General features: G+C 43.5%; 1 protein-coding gene across 1 annotated transcript; it reads left to right on the forward strand.

Annotated features, from left to right (window-relative positions):
- Positions 1–15,898: 15,898 nt before the first annotated feature.
- LOC103723228 (putative indole-3-pyruvate monooxygenase YUCCA10) lies at positions 15,899–18,086 on the forward strand. Its single transcript, XM_008814078.6, has 4 exons — positions 15,899–16,574; positions 16,759–16,992; positions 17,481–17,603; positions 17,701–18,086. Exons 1-4 carry the CDS (start codon positions 15,966–15,968, stop codon positions 17,887–17,889), a joined length of 1,155 nt encoding a protein of 384 aa, XP_008812300.2. The 5' UTR covers positions 15,899–15,965; the 3' UTR covers positions 17,890–18,086.
- The last annotated feature ends 364 nt before the right edge of the window (positions 18,087–18,450 follow it).

Raw genomic sequence — 18,450 nt, forward strand, 5'->3', positions numbered from 1 at the left:
AATTTTCTGAGGCCTAACCCTCGGATGCCTGGCCTAGCGCCGGAAGAATTTCCTGAGGCCTAACCCTCGGATGCCTGGCCTAGCGCCGGAAGAATTTCCTGAGGCCTAACCCTCGGATGCCTGGCCTGGCGCCGGAAGAATTTCCTGAGGCCTAACCCTCGGATGCCTGGCCTGGCGCCGGAAGAATTTCCTGAGGCCTAACCCTCGGATGCCTGGCCTAGCGCCGGAGGAACTTCAAGAGTCAGGAGTCGGCGAGGCGCTACCGAGAGTTAAAAAGAGGAAGGATGAAAGTGAAATGAGGAAATACTCTGTTTGCATTAACTTTTGTTGCATCAGGACCGAGACCCATACAACATGGCAAAACGCCAACATACAAAGAAAAGAACAAAGAAAAGTACAGAGGGTCAGCTTGGAGGAACCCCTGGGTCGGGAACGGCGAGCACATCCGCAAGGGGTAGGGAGACAGTTGGAGAATCAGCAGGCAATGGCATCGGAGGGGAGTCGAGGAGGGAGACCCACTCAGGTCAATTTCGGGGTATCTAGCGGACACCCTCGCCAGGCCTTCATCGAAGCCTAAGACAAAGGAGTCGGACCCCGCGTCCGACATGTCACGGATGAACTCGGCGGACTGACGATAGGCCTGTACCGCCTGACGCCCGATTTCCGTGCTCTTCTCGGCCAGCGCCGCCTCCGCTCGCTCCGTAATCTGAGCTTTCGCCTCCATGACCTTCGCCACAATTCGGTCGTCCGCCTCGGAGGAGACCCTCAGCAGATCGGCCCGAGCCTCCATGTGCTTCGCCTCGGCAGCAACGCGAGCAGCCTCAGCCTCCTCCAGGCGCGAATGAAGCTCCTGGTTGCTCGCGCGGGACTCCTCCAAGGCCGATTCCAATTCGGCCAGCGTGGCTTCAAGAGATCGGGCTCGGTTGCGGGCGTTGTCGGCTGACTGCAGGGCCTTCTCCCACCTCTCCCGGAAGTCGGCAGCCTTCCGGGACTGCTCTTCGGCCCGCTCCTCCGCCTTCCTGATCTCGCCTTCGAGACCCGAGGCAACCTTGAGTTGCTCCTGAGTCTCCAACAGTTGCCTCTCGAGGGCGGCGAAGCCGAGTACCCGCTCTTCGGCCACCTAGAGCCTCGTCTCGAGGTCCCTGGTCGTTCTCCCCGCCGCAGCCTGGCCTCCCTCCTCTACAGCTTTCAGTCGGCTCTCGGCCCTCGCCAGAAGCCTCGCCTGTTCCTCGTGGCTCTCTTCCAGACGGATCATGTACTGGGCGAGCTAAGAGATAGAAAAAATGAGGGCGTCAGGCGGGGATCAATAGAGCCTATAAATGACGAAAGCGGCCAGAAGAACACTCACCGACATGAGACAGACGCAGCTGGCAGCTCCGACGTCAGGGATCCCCATCTGCCGGACCCGCCTACGGTCACTCTCCAGCAGCACCGTCTCGATGAGGTTTCGGGCGCCGGCGAAAGTGAAGGCTGACCCTGACTTCGCCCCGGAGCCGGACGGTGATTCTGCGGCCTTACCCTTACCCATTGCTTGGGGGAGAGTCATGCTGACCGTGCTCAGGGCGGGGGCCGCTCCAGAAATCGACAGGGTCCCGCTCGGCCGGGGCCTCGACGCGCTCCTTCTCGTATCATCCGAAGCCGACCGAGTCGAAGGCCGGGCTGGGGACCGATCGCGTCCGACCCGGCCGTCTCGGGCGCGCCCGGGTGACGCCTCCGGAAAAGCGGTAGTCTCATCACCGGAGGGCTGATACGGCGTCAACTGTCGGTCCGAGCCCGCGGCGTCCCCCTGATCGGTGGGTCCGGACCCGTCTGTCGGCGTCGGAGTCGCCTGCTGGCGGGACTTCTTCGCCGGTGGGACCCCGCTCGGAGGAGTCCGTTTCTTCCTCCGGACCGCTTCCAGTAGGGACGCCCTACTGACAGCCGTCGCCTTGTCCGACCGCATGACGTCGTCGATTTCTGCAAAAAGGACGAGATGGTCGGAGACTGAGAAACTGATGGAAAGAAGAAACGAAAGAGGAGAAAAGAGCTAAAAAAGAAGTGGTGGCGGGCTCACGGTCGGCGGGGACCGAGCTCAGACCGACGTTCACCAAGGCATCCTCGGAAATAAGGCGGGCCACCGGGGGAAGCCGGCCCTCGGCAACCAGCCCCCTCAAGACGGCAACGCCATCGGACTCCTCCCTCGACAACCTTGATAAGCCGATCGGGGACTTCATCGGCGTCTCCCAGGTTGTCCCGATTCCCCAAGAGGGATCTACGTCAATGAAAAAGAAACGCTCCTTCCAGCCGTGAATGGAGGAAGGAGCATCCTTGACGAAGCCGCACCCTCGCCGCGCCGCGAAGCACCACCACCCTCTGTCCCGGGGGTGGCTGTTCAGGCCGTAGCATTCCCAAAAGACATTCAGGGTAGCGGGAACCTCATGCATGCGGCAGAGAACCTGGAAGGCCGTCAGGGTGCGCCATGAGTTCGGCACCAGTTGCGTCGGCGCCACTCTTAAACCCCGAAGCACCTGCACGACTAAGTCCGAGGGGGGAAAGCGGAACCCAGCCCGAAGGATGTCCTCATTGATGGCGACCTTCCCTGGAGGAGGATGGGACATCCTCTCCTCAGGCCCCGGGAGCGTAATGTTGCAGGCTTCGGGAAGGTGGTACCGGGCCACGAACCTATCTAGGTCTTCAGGGACCAGCTCTGACTGAATGCGGTTCGCCCTTACTTCGTCCATCCCTAATGGCCAGTGAACCTACGGTCAGGACGGGGTCAAGGGGGGAAGGCACCGGAACGACTGGAGTACACTAACACGAAAGGAAAAGGTACGGAGAGCCCTAAATTGAAGAGTGGGGCAACTCACCGGAAAGGAAGGAAGAACGGCTCCGAGAGCGTCAAAGGAGGAGCGAACGAACAGTTCGGCGGCAACGGCAGCGGCACAAGGGAGAAACTTGAAGATGCCTGTGAAGAGAAAGGCGGACGGGGGAGGGCCCCCGGTTAAATAGGCGGAAAGGCGGGTGACGCCTCGGTGACGCCAGAGGACGCCTGGCTGCCGAAGGTTTGTCCGCGCCCCAAAGGCGAATCGACGCCATTAAGAAAGAATGTCCGCCGAAATCCGCAGACCGCCAGATCAGCGACAACTGCCATACGCCATAAAGAAGGCGGGAAGCTCGGAGCGCGCGCGCCTTTCCGAGGGATGGCGGCAATCTCGAAGCATCACTCCCTTCACCCGTTCCCCTCCTGGTTCCAGGCTCGGGAGTGGGGGGCTACTGTTACGGGGGAACTTAGCCACCATGCCCCACGTGACCGGCACGCGCGCCCAGGAAGACTACGGCAGCCCCTTGATCCAGCAATCCGACCTCGGGTCGGATATCTTCGGCTCCGCAGCCCGACCCCGAGTCGGCTGCCCCTTGATCCAGCAATCCGACCTCGGGTCGGATATCTTCGGCTCCGCAGCCCGACCCCGAGTCGGCTGCCCCTTGATCCAGCAATCCGACGCCGAGTCGGCAATCTCTCGACAACAACAAACTGTTCCTCTGAGGCACGCCGCGGCCCCCTGCTCCACTACTCCCTGCAACGGCCGTATCCGGCGCTGCCCCACGATCCCCTGTAACAGCCGTACAAAGCGGAGCTCCACTATGCCCTACCATGGCCGTACCCAGCGCTGCCCCACGACGCCCTGTAACGGCCATGTCAGTGGCAGCCCCATCGTGCCACACGATGACGAATCCCCGGATAAACCCCCCAGCCTGATATATATGGGGCTGGGGGGGAAGGGGGAGGGTAAGATATATCTTCCAGAGTATCATCTCACCTGCTACCTTCTCCTTCTCCTTCTCCTTCGATCTCCTCTGACTTGATCGTCGGAGGGCCCCCACTACCCCGGTGGTGGTGCAAGGCTTGCTTACAGGTTTCACGGCGGAGGGCGGAGCGCAACCAAAGCAACTCAAAGGGAACCCCGTTCACACCGCTGTGCCAATCGTTCTCGGTTTGGACCACCAGCAACAGAAAGAATTTGGATTAGACATATTACGGATTGCTAGTCACGAGCCGAACCATGATATATTGGTTGGTCACTACAAACCGAAGCACGGATATTTGGATTTGCCACTATAATGGAAGTGCAAATGTTATAGTTTGCTACCGCGAGCCGAAGTACCCATATTTTGATTTGCCACCATGGGCCAAAGTGCGGATATCTTGATTTGCTACCGTGAGTCAAAACATAACTATGGATAGTCCAAATCAGAAAAATAATTAATGATTGAAAATCTAGTTAACAATGGAAGATAGGATATATGAAACCACTATTTGAACAAAGTTTTAGATTGATGATATATCTGACATGTTTTTATATGATTGATGATGCACATTTTGGTATGCATATTTATATGGATTTATTTGAGCTATATTGAAGACTCAGTAAGAAGTTTTTATGACTTTTGTCTGCAGTAGATACGGTTTATAGTTAACCTTTATTCTGAATTTACTCTATCTATATTAGGGTAGGTGTAGAGAATTTTTATTGGATGATAAAGCTCATACCACCTTTTTCCTTTTTTCTTTTAGAGTCATAGGATGTACAGTCTCGATTGCATCAGGCATGTTGTTTGAGCAATGGAGTTGTTAGTTAGTTTAGTTTCTGATACCCAAGAACACTTAAAAATTTTGTAATTGAGCAAGTTTAATTATTTGATTATAATGGACTTATTTAGTTGGATTATTCGGTTATTATCTGTTTATTTAAATTTCTAGAATTATTGAAAATTTGCTCATCTTAGGTCTTGCATGATTTTTAGGGCATTGTTATAGGGTTCATATGACTGTATCACGTGGTCGACCCAAGTGATGGGTTCGGGCATGACATGGGTTTCAATTATTTATCCTTTTCGGAAGAAGAGGGAGATCAATGAGGGGGTGAAATTGAAATCGAAGGCAAAGCTGGGCCTTGAAGGCGACGGTTCACCAAGTAGTCCCTACTAGAATCATCCAGTATCTGTCGTTCATTTGGTGAGGCATTTTTAATGAAATGTTACTGGATGGGTGAGGTGGGGCCGCTATCATGGGCTTGTTAAGGGAAGCCAATTGTCTCTCTCTCACAACTAAGATGGGAGACACTTGGTGGAAATTGGGATGGGAGAAGTGACTAACATGAAACCTCAATGACTTCACCAAGTTAGCTGCCTAAAACAAAGACCGCAAGTGAGTCGATCCAACCAGTGACCCCAACTCGATCTGACCTGACCCAACCCTACCCATTCTTGGGTGAAGTTCAGATATTAGACTTGTTTCATATTTCTGGTTAGGTCTAGATTTCATAAACTTTGACCCAATCCGGCCTACTCCAAAACATTTCCTCTTTCTATTTGTTAAAAGAAAACCACTCAAACTAATATTGCTACATTAAGGAATGTCAGGTATTGAGACAATTAACCTCTTGAAATATATTGCAATTTTAGTTAAGCATTAATACATGGAGTTTTGACCACCTTAGCATGCAATTTTGTGTCCGTTGAAATTCAGTTTGATTCAAAAGTAAGAACAAATTTTTTTTCATAAAATCTTGTTAATAAATAAATGTAGATCTAGTCCTAAACTTGACTCGAATATTTTGGGTTAGATCCTCATCATACATGACCCTGACTCAATCCATAAAACATGTGGGGTCTAAAATATTTTTTTATGGTTTGGACCTATTCCAATCATTTATTGTATTGGGTCTCGATCTAATATCAAAATCCGTACACCAAACTGGTCAGTTTAGGGTCAAGTATACCTTGATCTGACTTGACCCACTCACAACCCTACTTACAAGCCTTGTTGAATAAAATCCTTTATTAGCCTATTTACAGGTCTGCATTGGTTGTAGCTTCTTGTCTATTCCTTTGTTGAAGAGCCAACCATGATGTATTCCTTCCAAAAGAGCAGGTTGGTCATGTTTGGTGAACACCATCATGATTTTGCTCTAATTAAGAGTAGCATAACAATATCTCCCCCTTTTTTTTAAAAAAAGTTATAATAAAAACAATATTCCATGAGCGGCCACTTCACTCTCTCCATGGAAATGGATACCTAACTTCGCATATATAGAGCAACCAAGATTTTCATGGTACTCTTTTTTATCTTTCGCTCAACCGATTATCGATATATGAATGCAACCGTATTCATTACATTTTTTTCTATACTTGTATTCTAATGCAAACTTCGCAATATAATTTGAGTCTGATCAGCCTTTAGCTTGCAAACAAGCATATTGCAGTAAGTTTTATTATTTTATCATATTCAAAATATGATGCATCAATCCTCCATCTCACTGCCGTTGCTCTTCTAGCATGTCTAGACTATATTTGGAGATTGTGTGTGTGTTATGAATTCTTCAATGATGATTCATGGACAGACTTTTTTGTGATGTTAGAAGGCTTTGAGCTTTGGGCTTCAAGAATGCAGTTTGTTCTTCTGAAGATAATACCTCTTAGCTCTCCCTCTAACATGCTAGTCTAGCAAAGATGAATATATCTCCTTAAAAGGGTTGTGATTGCTGATGATAAATACAACAGAAAAATCAGGCAGGGAAAACATTATATATATGTATATATATCTTGCATAATGATAGGATCAAATCTATCCATCAGATATTTTGCCCTGGATATCCTCATTTGCATATTAGATTTATTAAATTATTTCACTACTCTTCGACACAAACTATGACTCTCATAATCTCTGAAAAATAAATAATCAAATCAGTCAAGTAAGCACATAATACGCGTATCAATTTCGAGGAATTCTTTGGAAGAATCAAACTAACATTTTGATACAATTTTTTTAGGGAAGTTAGAGTTTGTAATACTTAAACCACTGCCTAAGGTTCTCTATGATAACTCCATTAGCTTTCCGACTTGCAGCAAGTCTACATTGGTGGGGATATGCATTAATTTGTGGAGCATCTAAACTCATATCTAGTTAATTCAAGTAGTGCTCTGCTGTGTGGGGCAATGGGGAATCAATCTTATTGTGAGTCAGCCAATAGTTGATAGCACAACTGGTTGGCAGTTTTCATTTTGAGTGAGAGATCTTACTTGCAAACCTGAGTGGTGGTAAATAATGAATATATATATGTTCTTAAAAGGATAAAACAAAAGCTTGGTGTTTGCCGTTCCATGGACAGGGATTAAGCCTGTAAAAAGCCATGCAATTTCGTATACTGCTGATATTGCATTCATAATCTGCAGGCACAAATTGCTCTCGACCTTTACTCAACTGGACCCAATGTAAGCTCAAAGACCTATGGCTTAGACATGGGTCCAAAAATATAGTGATATTTTCAGGTGCGGTAGATCTCTTAGAACTTTATCCAATCCAATCTCAAAAGCTTACTTGGTATATAATATATATACTTTTATCCTTATATCCTTCATGTTTGTATGATTATCCAAGTCTTGTAAAATTTGTTAGTTATACCCTGAGGCTAAGATTATCTGTGAATAGTTTGAAGGAATAAATGGAATTAAACATTCCAAATTACGGAACTCACTTAAGATTCGGATCCAATCCAAATCCAACCTCGAACTGCATTAAAACCCAAACCTTGCTTTGGATGTGTAAGATTTGAGCTAAAATGTAGGCACAAACCTTCCGAGTGGTCTAGATCTAGATTAGCAAGTGCTCAGACTCGGCCTGCCCCAACAACACCTCTACACAAACTTGTGAACGGGCAATGGAGATCTCTAGTCCCTTGAGGAGTTGCATACCTCTACTAATCTACTATTCATTTGTCGCAAAATGTTCCTCCCTAAAGAACAAAGAAAATCATTTTTGATATGTCAACAAAAGAAGGAAAGGGGTTCAGCTAGAACTAGAACCGAGCCAATTTGGACTCAAAGGCCTATGGGTCAGATACCGGCCCAAAAGCATCTTGAAATTTTTCGGTTGGGTATGGATCTACCAAAAATTTACCCAGTATGGACTCAATATTTTATCTGGTATGTAACATACTCATTCGAATACTCTTCTACATTTTTTTTATAAAACTCATTAATTATTACCCAAGACTAACATATTAGAGTACAACTTTTAAGGATTGAGGGGAATACACTTTCCCTAGTGTAGTACTTGCACAAGATTTGGATCCAATCCCAATCCAATCCAGATCTAAACCTAAATCCGATCCTACCCTGACCTAATTCTTCGACAGGAGGGTTTGAGTTAAAATGCAGACCCAAATCCCTGAATAGGTCTAGGCTTGGATTATCTAGTACATGCATTCAACCTGACCCAATAACAAACCTACTTATGAACCTTTGAGGAGTGAAATTCTATGAAGGATGGGCAATGGGGATCTCTAGTCCGTCAAGACTTACATATTTATACTAGTTAGTTGTCATGAGAGTTCTTCTCTCAGTAATACAAAATTTCATTTTGGTTGGTCAGCAAAAGAGAAAAGGGGCGGAAGCTGAAGCCAGAACCCTGATATAAGATAAAGTTATACGAGTAGCAGCAAGTGCATGGATAAATATGCTGACAATATACCTCGGATTTAGCATGACTAATGGTCATTATCTTGCTTTAGAGTGATTCGTGGTCCCTAATGCTTTATCATCCATGCTTATTGGCTTTGTCAAAGATGATGTATGAAGGGTGGGGCTATAATTTGGAAATTATGCATGTCTGTTCGAGACAAAATAGGCAGTCAATCAAGTTGCAAATTTTCAGTGGCTCAAGTTAGAGAAAATGAAGTGGCTTGGACTACTTGTAATCCCCTTAGACTTGCAACCATCTTGTGGCGGAATAGATCAGGCCTGTATCTTTTAAAGATGTTAAAATCATCAATTGTTCTAAAAATTTAAGCCGGTAGGATGAGATAAATTTATTTATATATTTTATATTTTCTTACAAAAAAGTAGTCTAGGGTTATTCTTTGCTGACGAAATCGAAAAATATAGCCTTTTTTATGTTTGTTTTTTTTTTGTGGAGGTGAGGGAGCTAGTGACTGATCCTTCCATGGATTAGATTCTAAGAAAAAAAATTTGTTGGCCATTCTTTTTACACCCGATCTACCCGGCGAAGTTTTTCTAATATCTGGTCTCTCTTGAGCATGTGAGTCATAATGGATGGGAGAGGGACCGGAAATTAAAGGACCGTTCAATCAATTCTTTTCCTTACACGTGATCCGCATGGGGACCGATGTCAAATTATTATTTAATTTTTATCAAAAAAGTAGCCTAGTTAGAATAAATGTACACTCAAAGAATGTGCTTAATTATGAATATTGAAATAGAAAAATAAAAGATAAATATATTTCTGCACATATCACAAGTTGATATATCTAGCAATAATATTCATCAAATCCAGTGCTTGATGTTATCAAATTATTACATCTTTCTTAGATCTAAAACTGCAAGTTCTTTACTAGCTGATTCAGCTAACCAAAATATAATAACATCGTTGACTTCTAGGAAATCCAATAGCAGGTAATAGATATCTTTTAAGGAGCAAGCTCGGTCGTTTCGTTAGCTCCTGGAAGCATGAGATTTCGTGGGGTTCAGGGCAAGGCCAGCTGCTGAGTCTCGAGAGAAGTCCATGAAGCTCATGACAGCGTACAACTGATTCCTTCTTAACGTAAGTTTCAAGAAACTTTTGATCGACCATACTTTCCCGTGATGCACTGCAGAAATCATAGCATTAAACTTGACTTGACTCAAGACTTTTCTCTTCTTGAAGCTTACGCGAGACTCCGTTTTAAGATTCAACTCCACTCCTCGAGACTACTTCACAATTTGGATCATGTCTAGAGCAGCTCGAGTGCTCGGTAATAAAAGCTGGTGCAGTTCATGCACGCATTTCACTTTTACGTTAAGATTCTTTTTTTTTCTTGGGTGGGGGGGATCTTATACTTTAAGATTGGCCTGTGTGATTTTAGACCTTTAATGTTCTTTATTGGAAAAAATAAGTATCTGACATACATATTCACAGGTTCATGAAACGGGAGATGTAACCATATGGGTTTTCGTCAAACTCAATCAAGCCATTAGCTAATCAATCAAGCTACACTCTTGGCTTAAGAGATGGAAAAATTTTCCACCTCGATCATTCTTAGATTGGAAATGAAACAAAGACATGGACCCCGTTGCTTAGAAGTGAAATAGGAGTCACTCCATCATTCCATGAATTGGATCTTGTTGTGTATATCAGATTTATTTAGTAAAATATTCACTTTTACTAATATTATTATCCACTCATGAGCGACATGTCATGTGGTTTTAAAAGCCTTAGGTTGGGTTAAAATTGACCACATAAAGTTAGGGATCTCTATCAACCTATCAAAATGTTACATAAGCAACATTCAAAAAACAATGCAAGCAAATGGCACTGTGGAAAAAATAATAACGATCTCTTTTGTCAGTTTTATGTAATTTTCACTTTAATATATTTATTGGGCTGAGTACGTTATCCGTCTATAGGAATAACATATCCCCTTGAGAGGAAAGCCAGGCAGGTGCATAAGCTAACAAGGTGAGAAATGATTTTAGAGAACAAAAGAAAATATTGGAACAAGGTGAGCTTGAATTAATGGTGTTTTAATTCTTTGCATGATTCCTTTAGAAATGATCAACATTAACAACATTGGTGTGTGTATGCAGAAGTGCAAGCCAAGTTAAATAAGATGATAAGCATCAATAAGCACGGGAGGTGGAGAAAAGGTGCAAAATGATGAAGAGGCACAACGTGAAGAGGAGGAGAACTTCTGATTTTACTAAAAGCAAGCATAGAAAAGGTTCTTGAGACTTTTTAACTGATATGACCAAGCCTCTTTGTGCGAAAGTGTATTAGCTTCATGTACATTAGATGAAGGAGGGGGCTATGAAGAATGCAAGCGTAACATCAGGAATCAATAAGCCTTATCAATAATACGATGGAAGAAAAGTAGAATAGTGAGACTTCAGCACTATCAGTATGTCCTTGACAAAGACTATGCACCTATTTTTCCTTGATATTTCTTCCATTGATGGTTACACGCATGAAGACACATTTGAAACCTCACCAACTTTTCAATCAAAACTATCATTGAAAGGTTTTGAATTAAGGAACCTTAGTGATTTTTTACTAGCAATTGATTTTAATCCCATAATTGACGAAATTATCTTGTTAGTGCTCCAGAGTCTCCATGCATGATTTAGCATCAAGAACATTATATTCTTAGTTATCAGCAAGTAAAATTGGCAATTCATTCATACCGGGTTCGTAAAGGCCATTAATAGCATCAATATCAGGAAAGAATCCATTTCCAAACATATTTACCAAAAAAAAAATCATAAATAAAACATATGCGCATGGCGGAATTTTAATTGGCAACTGGACGTTGACGTGGATTAAAGTCACCAGGAACTTTACCTGGCATGAGAAATGAAAATCTGACACAGATTCGCACCTAACAAGATTTACCATCCTGAAATTGCCTATGCCGGTACAATTACTGCACCCATCACTTACGTGCCGCCAATATTTAGATTTTAGATCACGTCCAAACCAGAAGCACCAATAGGTCCCCACGTCGACGTAACAACAATCGTCCTTTTGCTGTTGTGTCAATTTCTCATTGGCAGAGTACTCGGCTCCATGTTCGCTGAAAGATTTGTCCCCCGCACGCAGCAACATGAAAAGATCTTTAATAAATCAGATAAGTAGCTTGGGCCACCCATCCGACCAGCTGGGGGCGAGGCACTTTCTATATGATAGCTGTAGGGCCCAAGGAATCATATTTTCGAGGCTGATAGCATCTATCTTTAAAAAAAATTTAGTACAATAATCGAGTGGATATTGAATGAGAACTAGAGTGGAGATGGATATTCACTGCGCAATGACATCTGCAGATTAGTAAGAGACTGTGGCTTCTTTTAGATTATTCATATATAGCAGAAGCCGAACTAAACTGCAGACTGGATCACTTTCTTTGTTACTAAGCATTTGAAAAAGATCTTTTGAACGTGTTATGTAGCTGTCCCTTCACCTCTACGTCATCTTCGTACTCACGCAAGAGCTCCAAGAGAGAGCAGGGGAGGTGGGTGGACCGATGAATGATGGTGGTGGTGAGGGCAATCAAGAGAGAAAATATGGAGAGAAAAAGGATGATGGGGAAGAAAAAGAAGGAATGGCAGGTGAGTTTCCACCTTTCTCGTAGAGGTAAAGAAGAAAGGAAAGCCAGCCTCTACGAGCTGGTCGGCTCGAACAGGAATAATAAGGCAACGACCTCTTGGTTGGCTTATTGGAGTTGAGTAAAAATATGCGGTATGTTTGAATCATTCAACGTCAAAATTATGCTTGAGCCTTGATCTCTATATCTGTTGCGGGGACGGCGCTTTGGTCGGATCCTCGCGCAATAGCATAGCCCACACCGACGGAGCAAAGAAAGAGACTGCGTCCCCCAGGAGGTATTGTCCGCTTTGAGGGTCGAGCGTACCCAGAGCCCTCCTCACGGTTTTGTCCCACAAAAGGATCCTCACGAGGAAAGGGTTATTGAGCCCCCCATTTAAGGCGCAGAACCTTTCCGCTACTAATAGATGTGGGACTAACTTCGGCGCCCCCCCCCCCCCCCCCAATATCGATTGCCGGTCTCCGCAGCTTGGAAAAAGTTTTTAGGTTCAACAGTAAAAGCTGAAAGCCGAAATGAAGCGCAGATTAAACCTGAGCATGAGAACAATGATAGTCTTGTAAATAAGCAGGAGATCGGTGTAACTCCTTGTGAATGACGCAAAGGTGGCATAGCTGGATTTTACGATAGAGATGTGCTTGGTGTGTCGGCAACGGAACATGGTGCTTGAGATGTGTCAGGTGGATGAGCAGGAGCCTGATCAGAAACAGGCAAAGGAAGTACCATGTAGGATCTATTACACACTGTTTTAAAGGGTAAGATAGATTCAAAGAATGTGACATCTCTACTAGCATAATTTTTACTGGAACGAAGGTGAACAATTTTATAACCCTAATTTTGACCGAAAGGATATCCAACAAAAATACCGGGTGTGGAGCATCAAATTTATGTTGGATATTTGGATTGTGCCCGTAGCATAAACAACCAAAAACCTTTAAGTGGTGATATATATAAAGGAAACTTTTAAATAATAATTCATGGGGAGTTTTTCCTTGAAGCACTTTAGTGCATGTTTGATTAATAAGATAGGCATGCAGTAGGAGAATGCAATCACCCCAAACGTGTGCGAGCAATATTTAAGAGAAGTTGGTGTTTTATTCTACTACTCGATTTTGTTGAGGAGTTCGAACCGAACTATATACATTGATGAATCACGCCGAGCGAGTTTAAAAAATTAATGATATCATGATTAAAGAATTCAATGTCATTATCACTATGAATTTTATGAATGGTAGTGTCGGATTGTGTTTTGGCCGTTCCAAAAAAAAAAAAAATGGATAAAAGTCTCAATTTTTTGTTGCATGAGATAAACCTGAGTGCTGCGTAAAAAATCATCAGCAACAGTTAAGAAATAGTGTGCTCCACTAATTGAAGGAGTATTATAAGGTCCCCAAACATCCATATGAACTAATTCAAAACAAAAAGTTGATGCAATGAACTTGAAGAAATTGGTAATCGACATTGTTTAGCTAATGGGCACACAGTGCAAATGCATTTATTTGAAAAGAAAATACTAGAATCTAAAGTAGAAAATTTTTGAAATAAACTAGAAGTTGGATGTCCTAAATGGCAATGCCATAGGTCGACTTCATTTTGATGAACAAGCGTGGAAGCAAAATGGCTTGACTTGAGTTCCAAAAGCAAAGGCCATCATGCTCCCTTACCCATTCCAATCTCCTTCTTGTTCCGCACGATACCAAAGAAAAATACGATACCCAAGAAAAAGCATGATAGAATAATTGAGTGGTTTGGTGATTTTACTGACAGGTAACAACTTGAATTCAAAGCAAGGAACATACAAAACATCTTTTAGTGACAATTGTGGGGTAAGTTCAATAAAACCACTGTGCGTGACCTGAACTTTGTTGCCATTAGGAAGTTGACAGGAGAACCAGAATGAACATGAGACGTATTCAAAAGATGAAGATTATAAGTCATATGATCACTGTATCTTGAGTCTATAACCCATGAACTATCCAAAGAAGAAAACAAGAAGCAATATCTGCAAGGTTGGCCCAAGGATGAGAATTATTGGGTGCGATTTTGGCTGCCATTCTTGACTCGGATGGTCATCCAGACCGTAGTAATCACAATGGTAAAAAAAAGCTCGCTACCCCAAGGGCGTTTTTGTTGATTTGACCACTTGGCAGAAGATGAATTAATTGATGGCAGTCATGGCGGACTGATTATAGTTGGATGTAAAACCATGTAAGGAGCAATCTGATGCAAGAGCATGAGCCCAAGCCGAAGGCGTGTGTGGTGATTGAGTCCCTTCTTTGGATGAGCACCAAATTACAGTAGGTCTATAAAGTTCCAGCAACAAATTACAATGGGTCCAAGATTTTCAGCATCAAGTCACATTGCGTTTAGTCGTCCCAACGCCTAATTTAATTGAGTCTAAGACGTTGAAGGGTCTTGATTTAATTTAGGAGTTTTATGATTGAGTCCATATATGAGAAGATTGAGTCCTTGTGAGAGAGTGAAATTGAGTCCAAGTGTAATGAGATTGAGTTTTTGTAATAAGTGAAATTAATTCACATTTGGCTAGGATCTTCAACGCCTCATTAGGATGATTTCCAAGCGTTGAAAGGGTTTTAGATTGGGATTGCTCCAAGTGTCTTACGGAAGAAATCCTAGTGGTATTAGGAGAAGAACCATGCAGCAAGGGGGAATAATCCTAGTTGGACTAGAAAACGTGTGTGGTTGGGGTTATCTTTTTAAACTCTAACCCGCACACAATCTAGAGGTGACACTTGTCCAACCCTTAGTTGGCAATTGGTTTAGGATAAATATCTTCAGATTTAAATTTTTAGATTGTCATTATCTGATTCTTTTGAGTCCAACGATTTGGTTGTAACCACCCATGTATGCCGACATCTCTTCTTATAATTAAGAGAGGCTTTGATAAATGAAAACATCTCAGAATTGTTTTGAAAAATTTTCAGAAATTATTGAGTGATTATTCATGGCATGAAGAGACTCTTTACCTTGGTGAGACGCCAAATAGGATGATATTAGGTGGGTGAGACTCCTCCTAATCAGCCTAGGTTTGGAACGTTGAAGTGGTGTGACTCCTCTTCAATATTCCATAGTTATCCCACTTATCCACTGCCACCTAGCCAAATCCCTTTGAATTTCAACTTAAACCAATTTTCCAACCTATCTTCTTCCTTTTCCCTTCTATTCATGTGAAGCCCTAGTCTCCATTACCTCGGAGGAGGAGGAGGAGGGAGAGGGAGAGGGAGAGGGAGAGGGGGAGAGAGAGAGAGAGAGAGAGAGAGAGAGAGAGAGCGCAAAGTCATCAACTAAGATTCAAGATCGCCACAATCGTTGGACTCATGCAATTTAAAATGATATCATTACCGCAGGCTCTATTATTAGGCTTTGGGGTTGAAAATCTTTTATGGTATTCTCTAATAACTAATATAGTATCAGCTTAAATTCTTTCCTCACATTCTCTACCATGGCGGGGCAAAAAGAAACCCCTGCAGAAATTGGAAGGTGGCCCCGAGCCTCCTCGGCGGGAGGCCAAGGGTGGAAAAGAAAAGGAGGTAACGTCCTCTCACTCCCCTTAATTTTTCCGGTCATTACGTGCAGTGCCAGCCCTAAAATTATGAAGGTGACGCAAGGTTAAAAAAAAAAAACAACATTTTCCTCACCATAGCTTTGGTCTAATGACACGTACCCCAGCCCCATGTCCCACATCCATGGCGCATGACCGTTCATCCTGGCCCCCGTCTCGCATCTATATGAGGCCTCACCAACCTCCCAAATTCCACAAGCCTCTCACACACGCACACACAGCGAGAGAGAGAGAGAGAGAGAGAGAGAGAGAGAATGGAGGAGGTGGTGGTGATAGTCGGAGCTGGGCCGTCGGGGCTCGCCGTGGCGGCATGTCTGAATAAACACTCCATCCCAAATATAGTTCTGGAGCGCGACGACTGCATCGCGTCGCTCTGGCGCAAGCGCTGCTACGACCGGATGTCCCTCCACCTCGGGAAGCAGTACTGCGAGCTCCCCCACGCGAAGCACCTGCCCACCACCCCAACGTTCATCCCCAAGGACGGATTCATCCGCTACCTCGACGACTACGCGTCGCGGTTCCAGCTCCGCGTCCTGCTTCGCCGCAACGTGGAGTCGGCGGAGTTCGACGCCGGCGCCGGGAGGTGGCGCGTCGCCGCGAGGAATCTGGACTCGGACGCTGCAGAGGAGTACCTGGCGAGGTACCTCGTGGTGGCGACTGGGGAGAATGATGGCATCGTTGTGCCGGAGATTCCCGGTCTGGATGGGTTCGATGGCCCGGTTTTGCACTCGAGTCAGTACCGGTCCGGTTCGGTCTTTAAGGCCAAGGATGTCTTGGTTGTTGGCTGTGGGAATTCCGGCATGGAGATTGCTTTCGATCTGGCTGACTCCGGGGCCCACACCTCTATTGTAGTCAGAAATCAGGTAACACAGCCCAAGACTAGAAACTTTATTTTTTAAAATTTATTATTTTCATTTTTATGGTTTAAACAAAAAGTCCATAACTTGCTTGATTAGCATGGAAGTTTGTAGACATTGAGTGTCTCCAATGAAGTCTACTTGATGGAGATAGAATTAATTGCTGGTTCTTACATGATTGTTCTTGCAGGTTCATCTAGTAACGAAGGATATATGGTTGTTTGCTATGTTTATCATGAAACTTTTGCCATTGCATTTGGTGGACAGGATTATTCTTTTTCTTTGTTTTATCAAGTTTGGAAATACATCCAAGTATGGCATACGTAGACCAGCCAAGGGGCCCATGTATTTGAAGGTAAACAGCCCGGTGTATCCTGTTGTCGATGTTGGCACGTTCAAGAAAATACAGTGCGGAGAAATTCAGGTAAATGCAATTGCTATTACTATTTTCGAATCTTCATTTTATACCTTAGAACGATAAAGAAGCATATTGTGTCATAAATCAATATGACTGCTTGTAATGTTCCTTAATTGGTATGGATGAGCGATCAACATCTAATTATGAGATTATACATCATGCTATTGACTGATTTTGAGTGTATTGCTTTTTCAATTATTATATGTCAAAGGTTAGGTCTATTCTTAGTTTGTTCGATTTTTTGAACTATATCTGGATAATATATTTTTTACTTCTAAAGTTATGTAAAAAAAAAAAAAAGTATGAAAGGAATTGAATGTTTTGTCATATTTGGTTCTTAAATTAATGGAACAGGACAAAGTATAATGTATTATGTAATAGTGGACAAGCATATGTCCATACTCTGAATATAATATAATTGAATGTACTCTTACTTTTTTTATGAGTAAATATATGAATTTATTATTGAACATTGTGACCTGCATGGTGGACAGGTTCTGCCTTCTATAGCAAGCATAAAAGGCAATGATGTGACATTTTCCAATGGAAAGCTACATCACTTTGATGCCATCATTCTAGCTACGGGCTATAGAAGTGCAATAAAAAATTGGCTCAAGGTAAGGAGTTTTTTTTTTTCCTTTTTTCCTTGCATGTTTTTCCATTGGTGATAAGCAAGATGAATTGCGATTATTTTTGATCTAAATACTTTTGTAGAGTGATGATTACCTAATTGGTGATGATGGAATGGCTAAGCAAAAATTTCCAGAACACTGGAAAGGGAGAAATGGGCTCTACTGTTCAGGGCTTGTAAGAAGAGGAATTTATGGGTCTGCGGAGGATGCATTAAGTATAGCTAATGACATTAGTAATAGCTATCAAATTGACCTAGGCAAAACATTGTAGAAGGTGCCAAAGCCTGCAAAAGTGTAATAAGGATTAATCAAGTTGGCTGCTTGCAGTAGTACATCTTTTATCTTGAATAAGTATTGACCCGGATGTTGTGTGAACAATAAGATATTTATTTTCTAATGTTCCATTTAGGCTATTGGAAATTTATATCTTATTGGCAGAGCATTTTGGTGTTCTTTGATGGCTCTTAATTAACTTCTTTGTGATTCCCATCCATATGGCTAAGAGTGTTAGATTTTTTCTAATGCTCCATGCATGGTTTATTTTTTTGCTTTCCATGGCCTCAATGTATCTGTCCTCCTTTATTTGCACTCATGAAACCATTAGAAACCGTGCCATATTGAGAGGTTTATGGAGGCTCACCTTGACGCATACATAAGCATACTTTGAAATAGGCTCTAATGTAAGGAGGAACTTGCAGCTATTGATTTTAGCTTTGATTTGTTTAGAGGAGTACTAGTATGGTTGCTACAACTCGAACCTTTCCAAAAATAGAGAAAATAGTGGCTATATTTACTTATAGAGGCTTAACCAGGTATTTTTTTTTCTTTATTT

The sequence above is a fragment of the Phoenix dactylifera genome, chromosome 8 (genome assembly GCF_051530095.1).
Source record: "Phoenix dactylifera cultivar Ajwa chromosome 8, Ajwa_hap1_PhDact_Kaust_v1.1, whole genome shotgun sequence".
Taxonomy (NCBI): Eukaryota; Viridiplantae; Streptophyta; class Magnoliopsida; order Arecales; family Arecaceae; genus Phoenix; species Phoenix dactylifera.

Coding starts and splice junctions, on each gene's coding strand:
- LOC103723228 (XM_008814078.6), top strand. CDS start 15,966: ATGGAGGAGGTGGTGGTGATAGTCGGAGCTGGGCCGTCGGGGCTCGCC. Junction 16,993..17,480: donor TACAGTGCGGAGAAATTCAG/GTAAATGCAATT, acceptor CATGGTGGACAG/GTTCTGCCTTCTATAGCAAG. Junction 17,604..17,700: donor CAATAAAAAATTGGCTCAAG/GTAAGGAGTTTT, acceptor ATACTTTTGTAG/AGTGATGATTACCTAATTGG.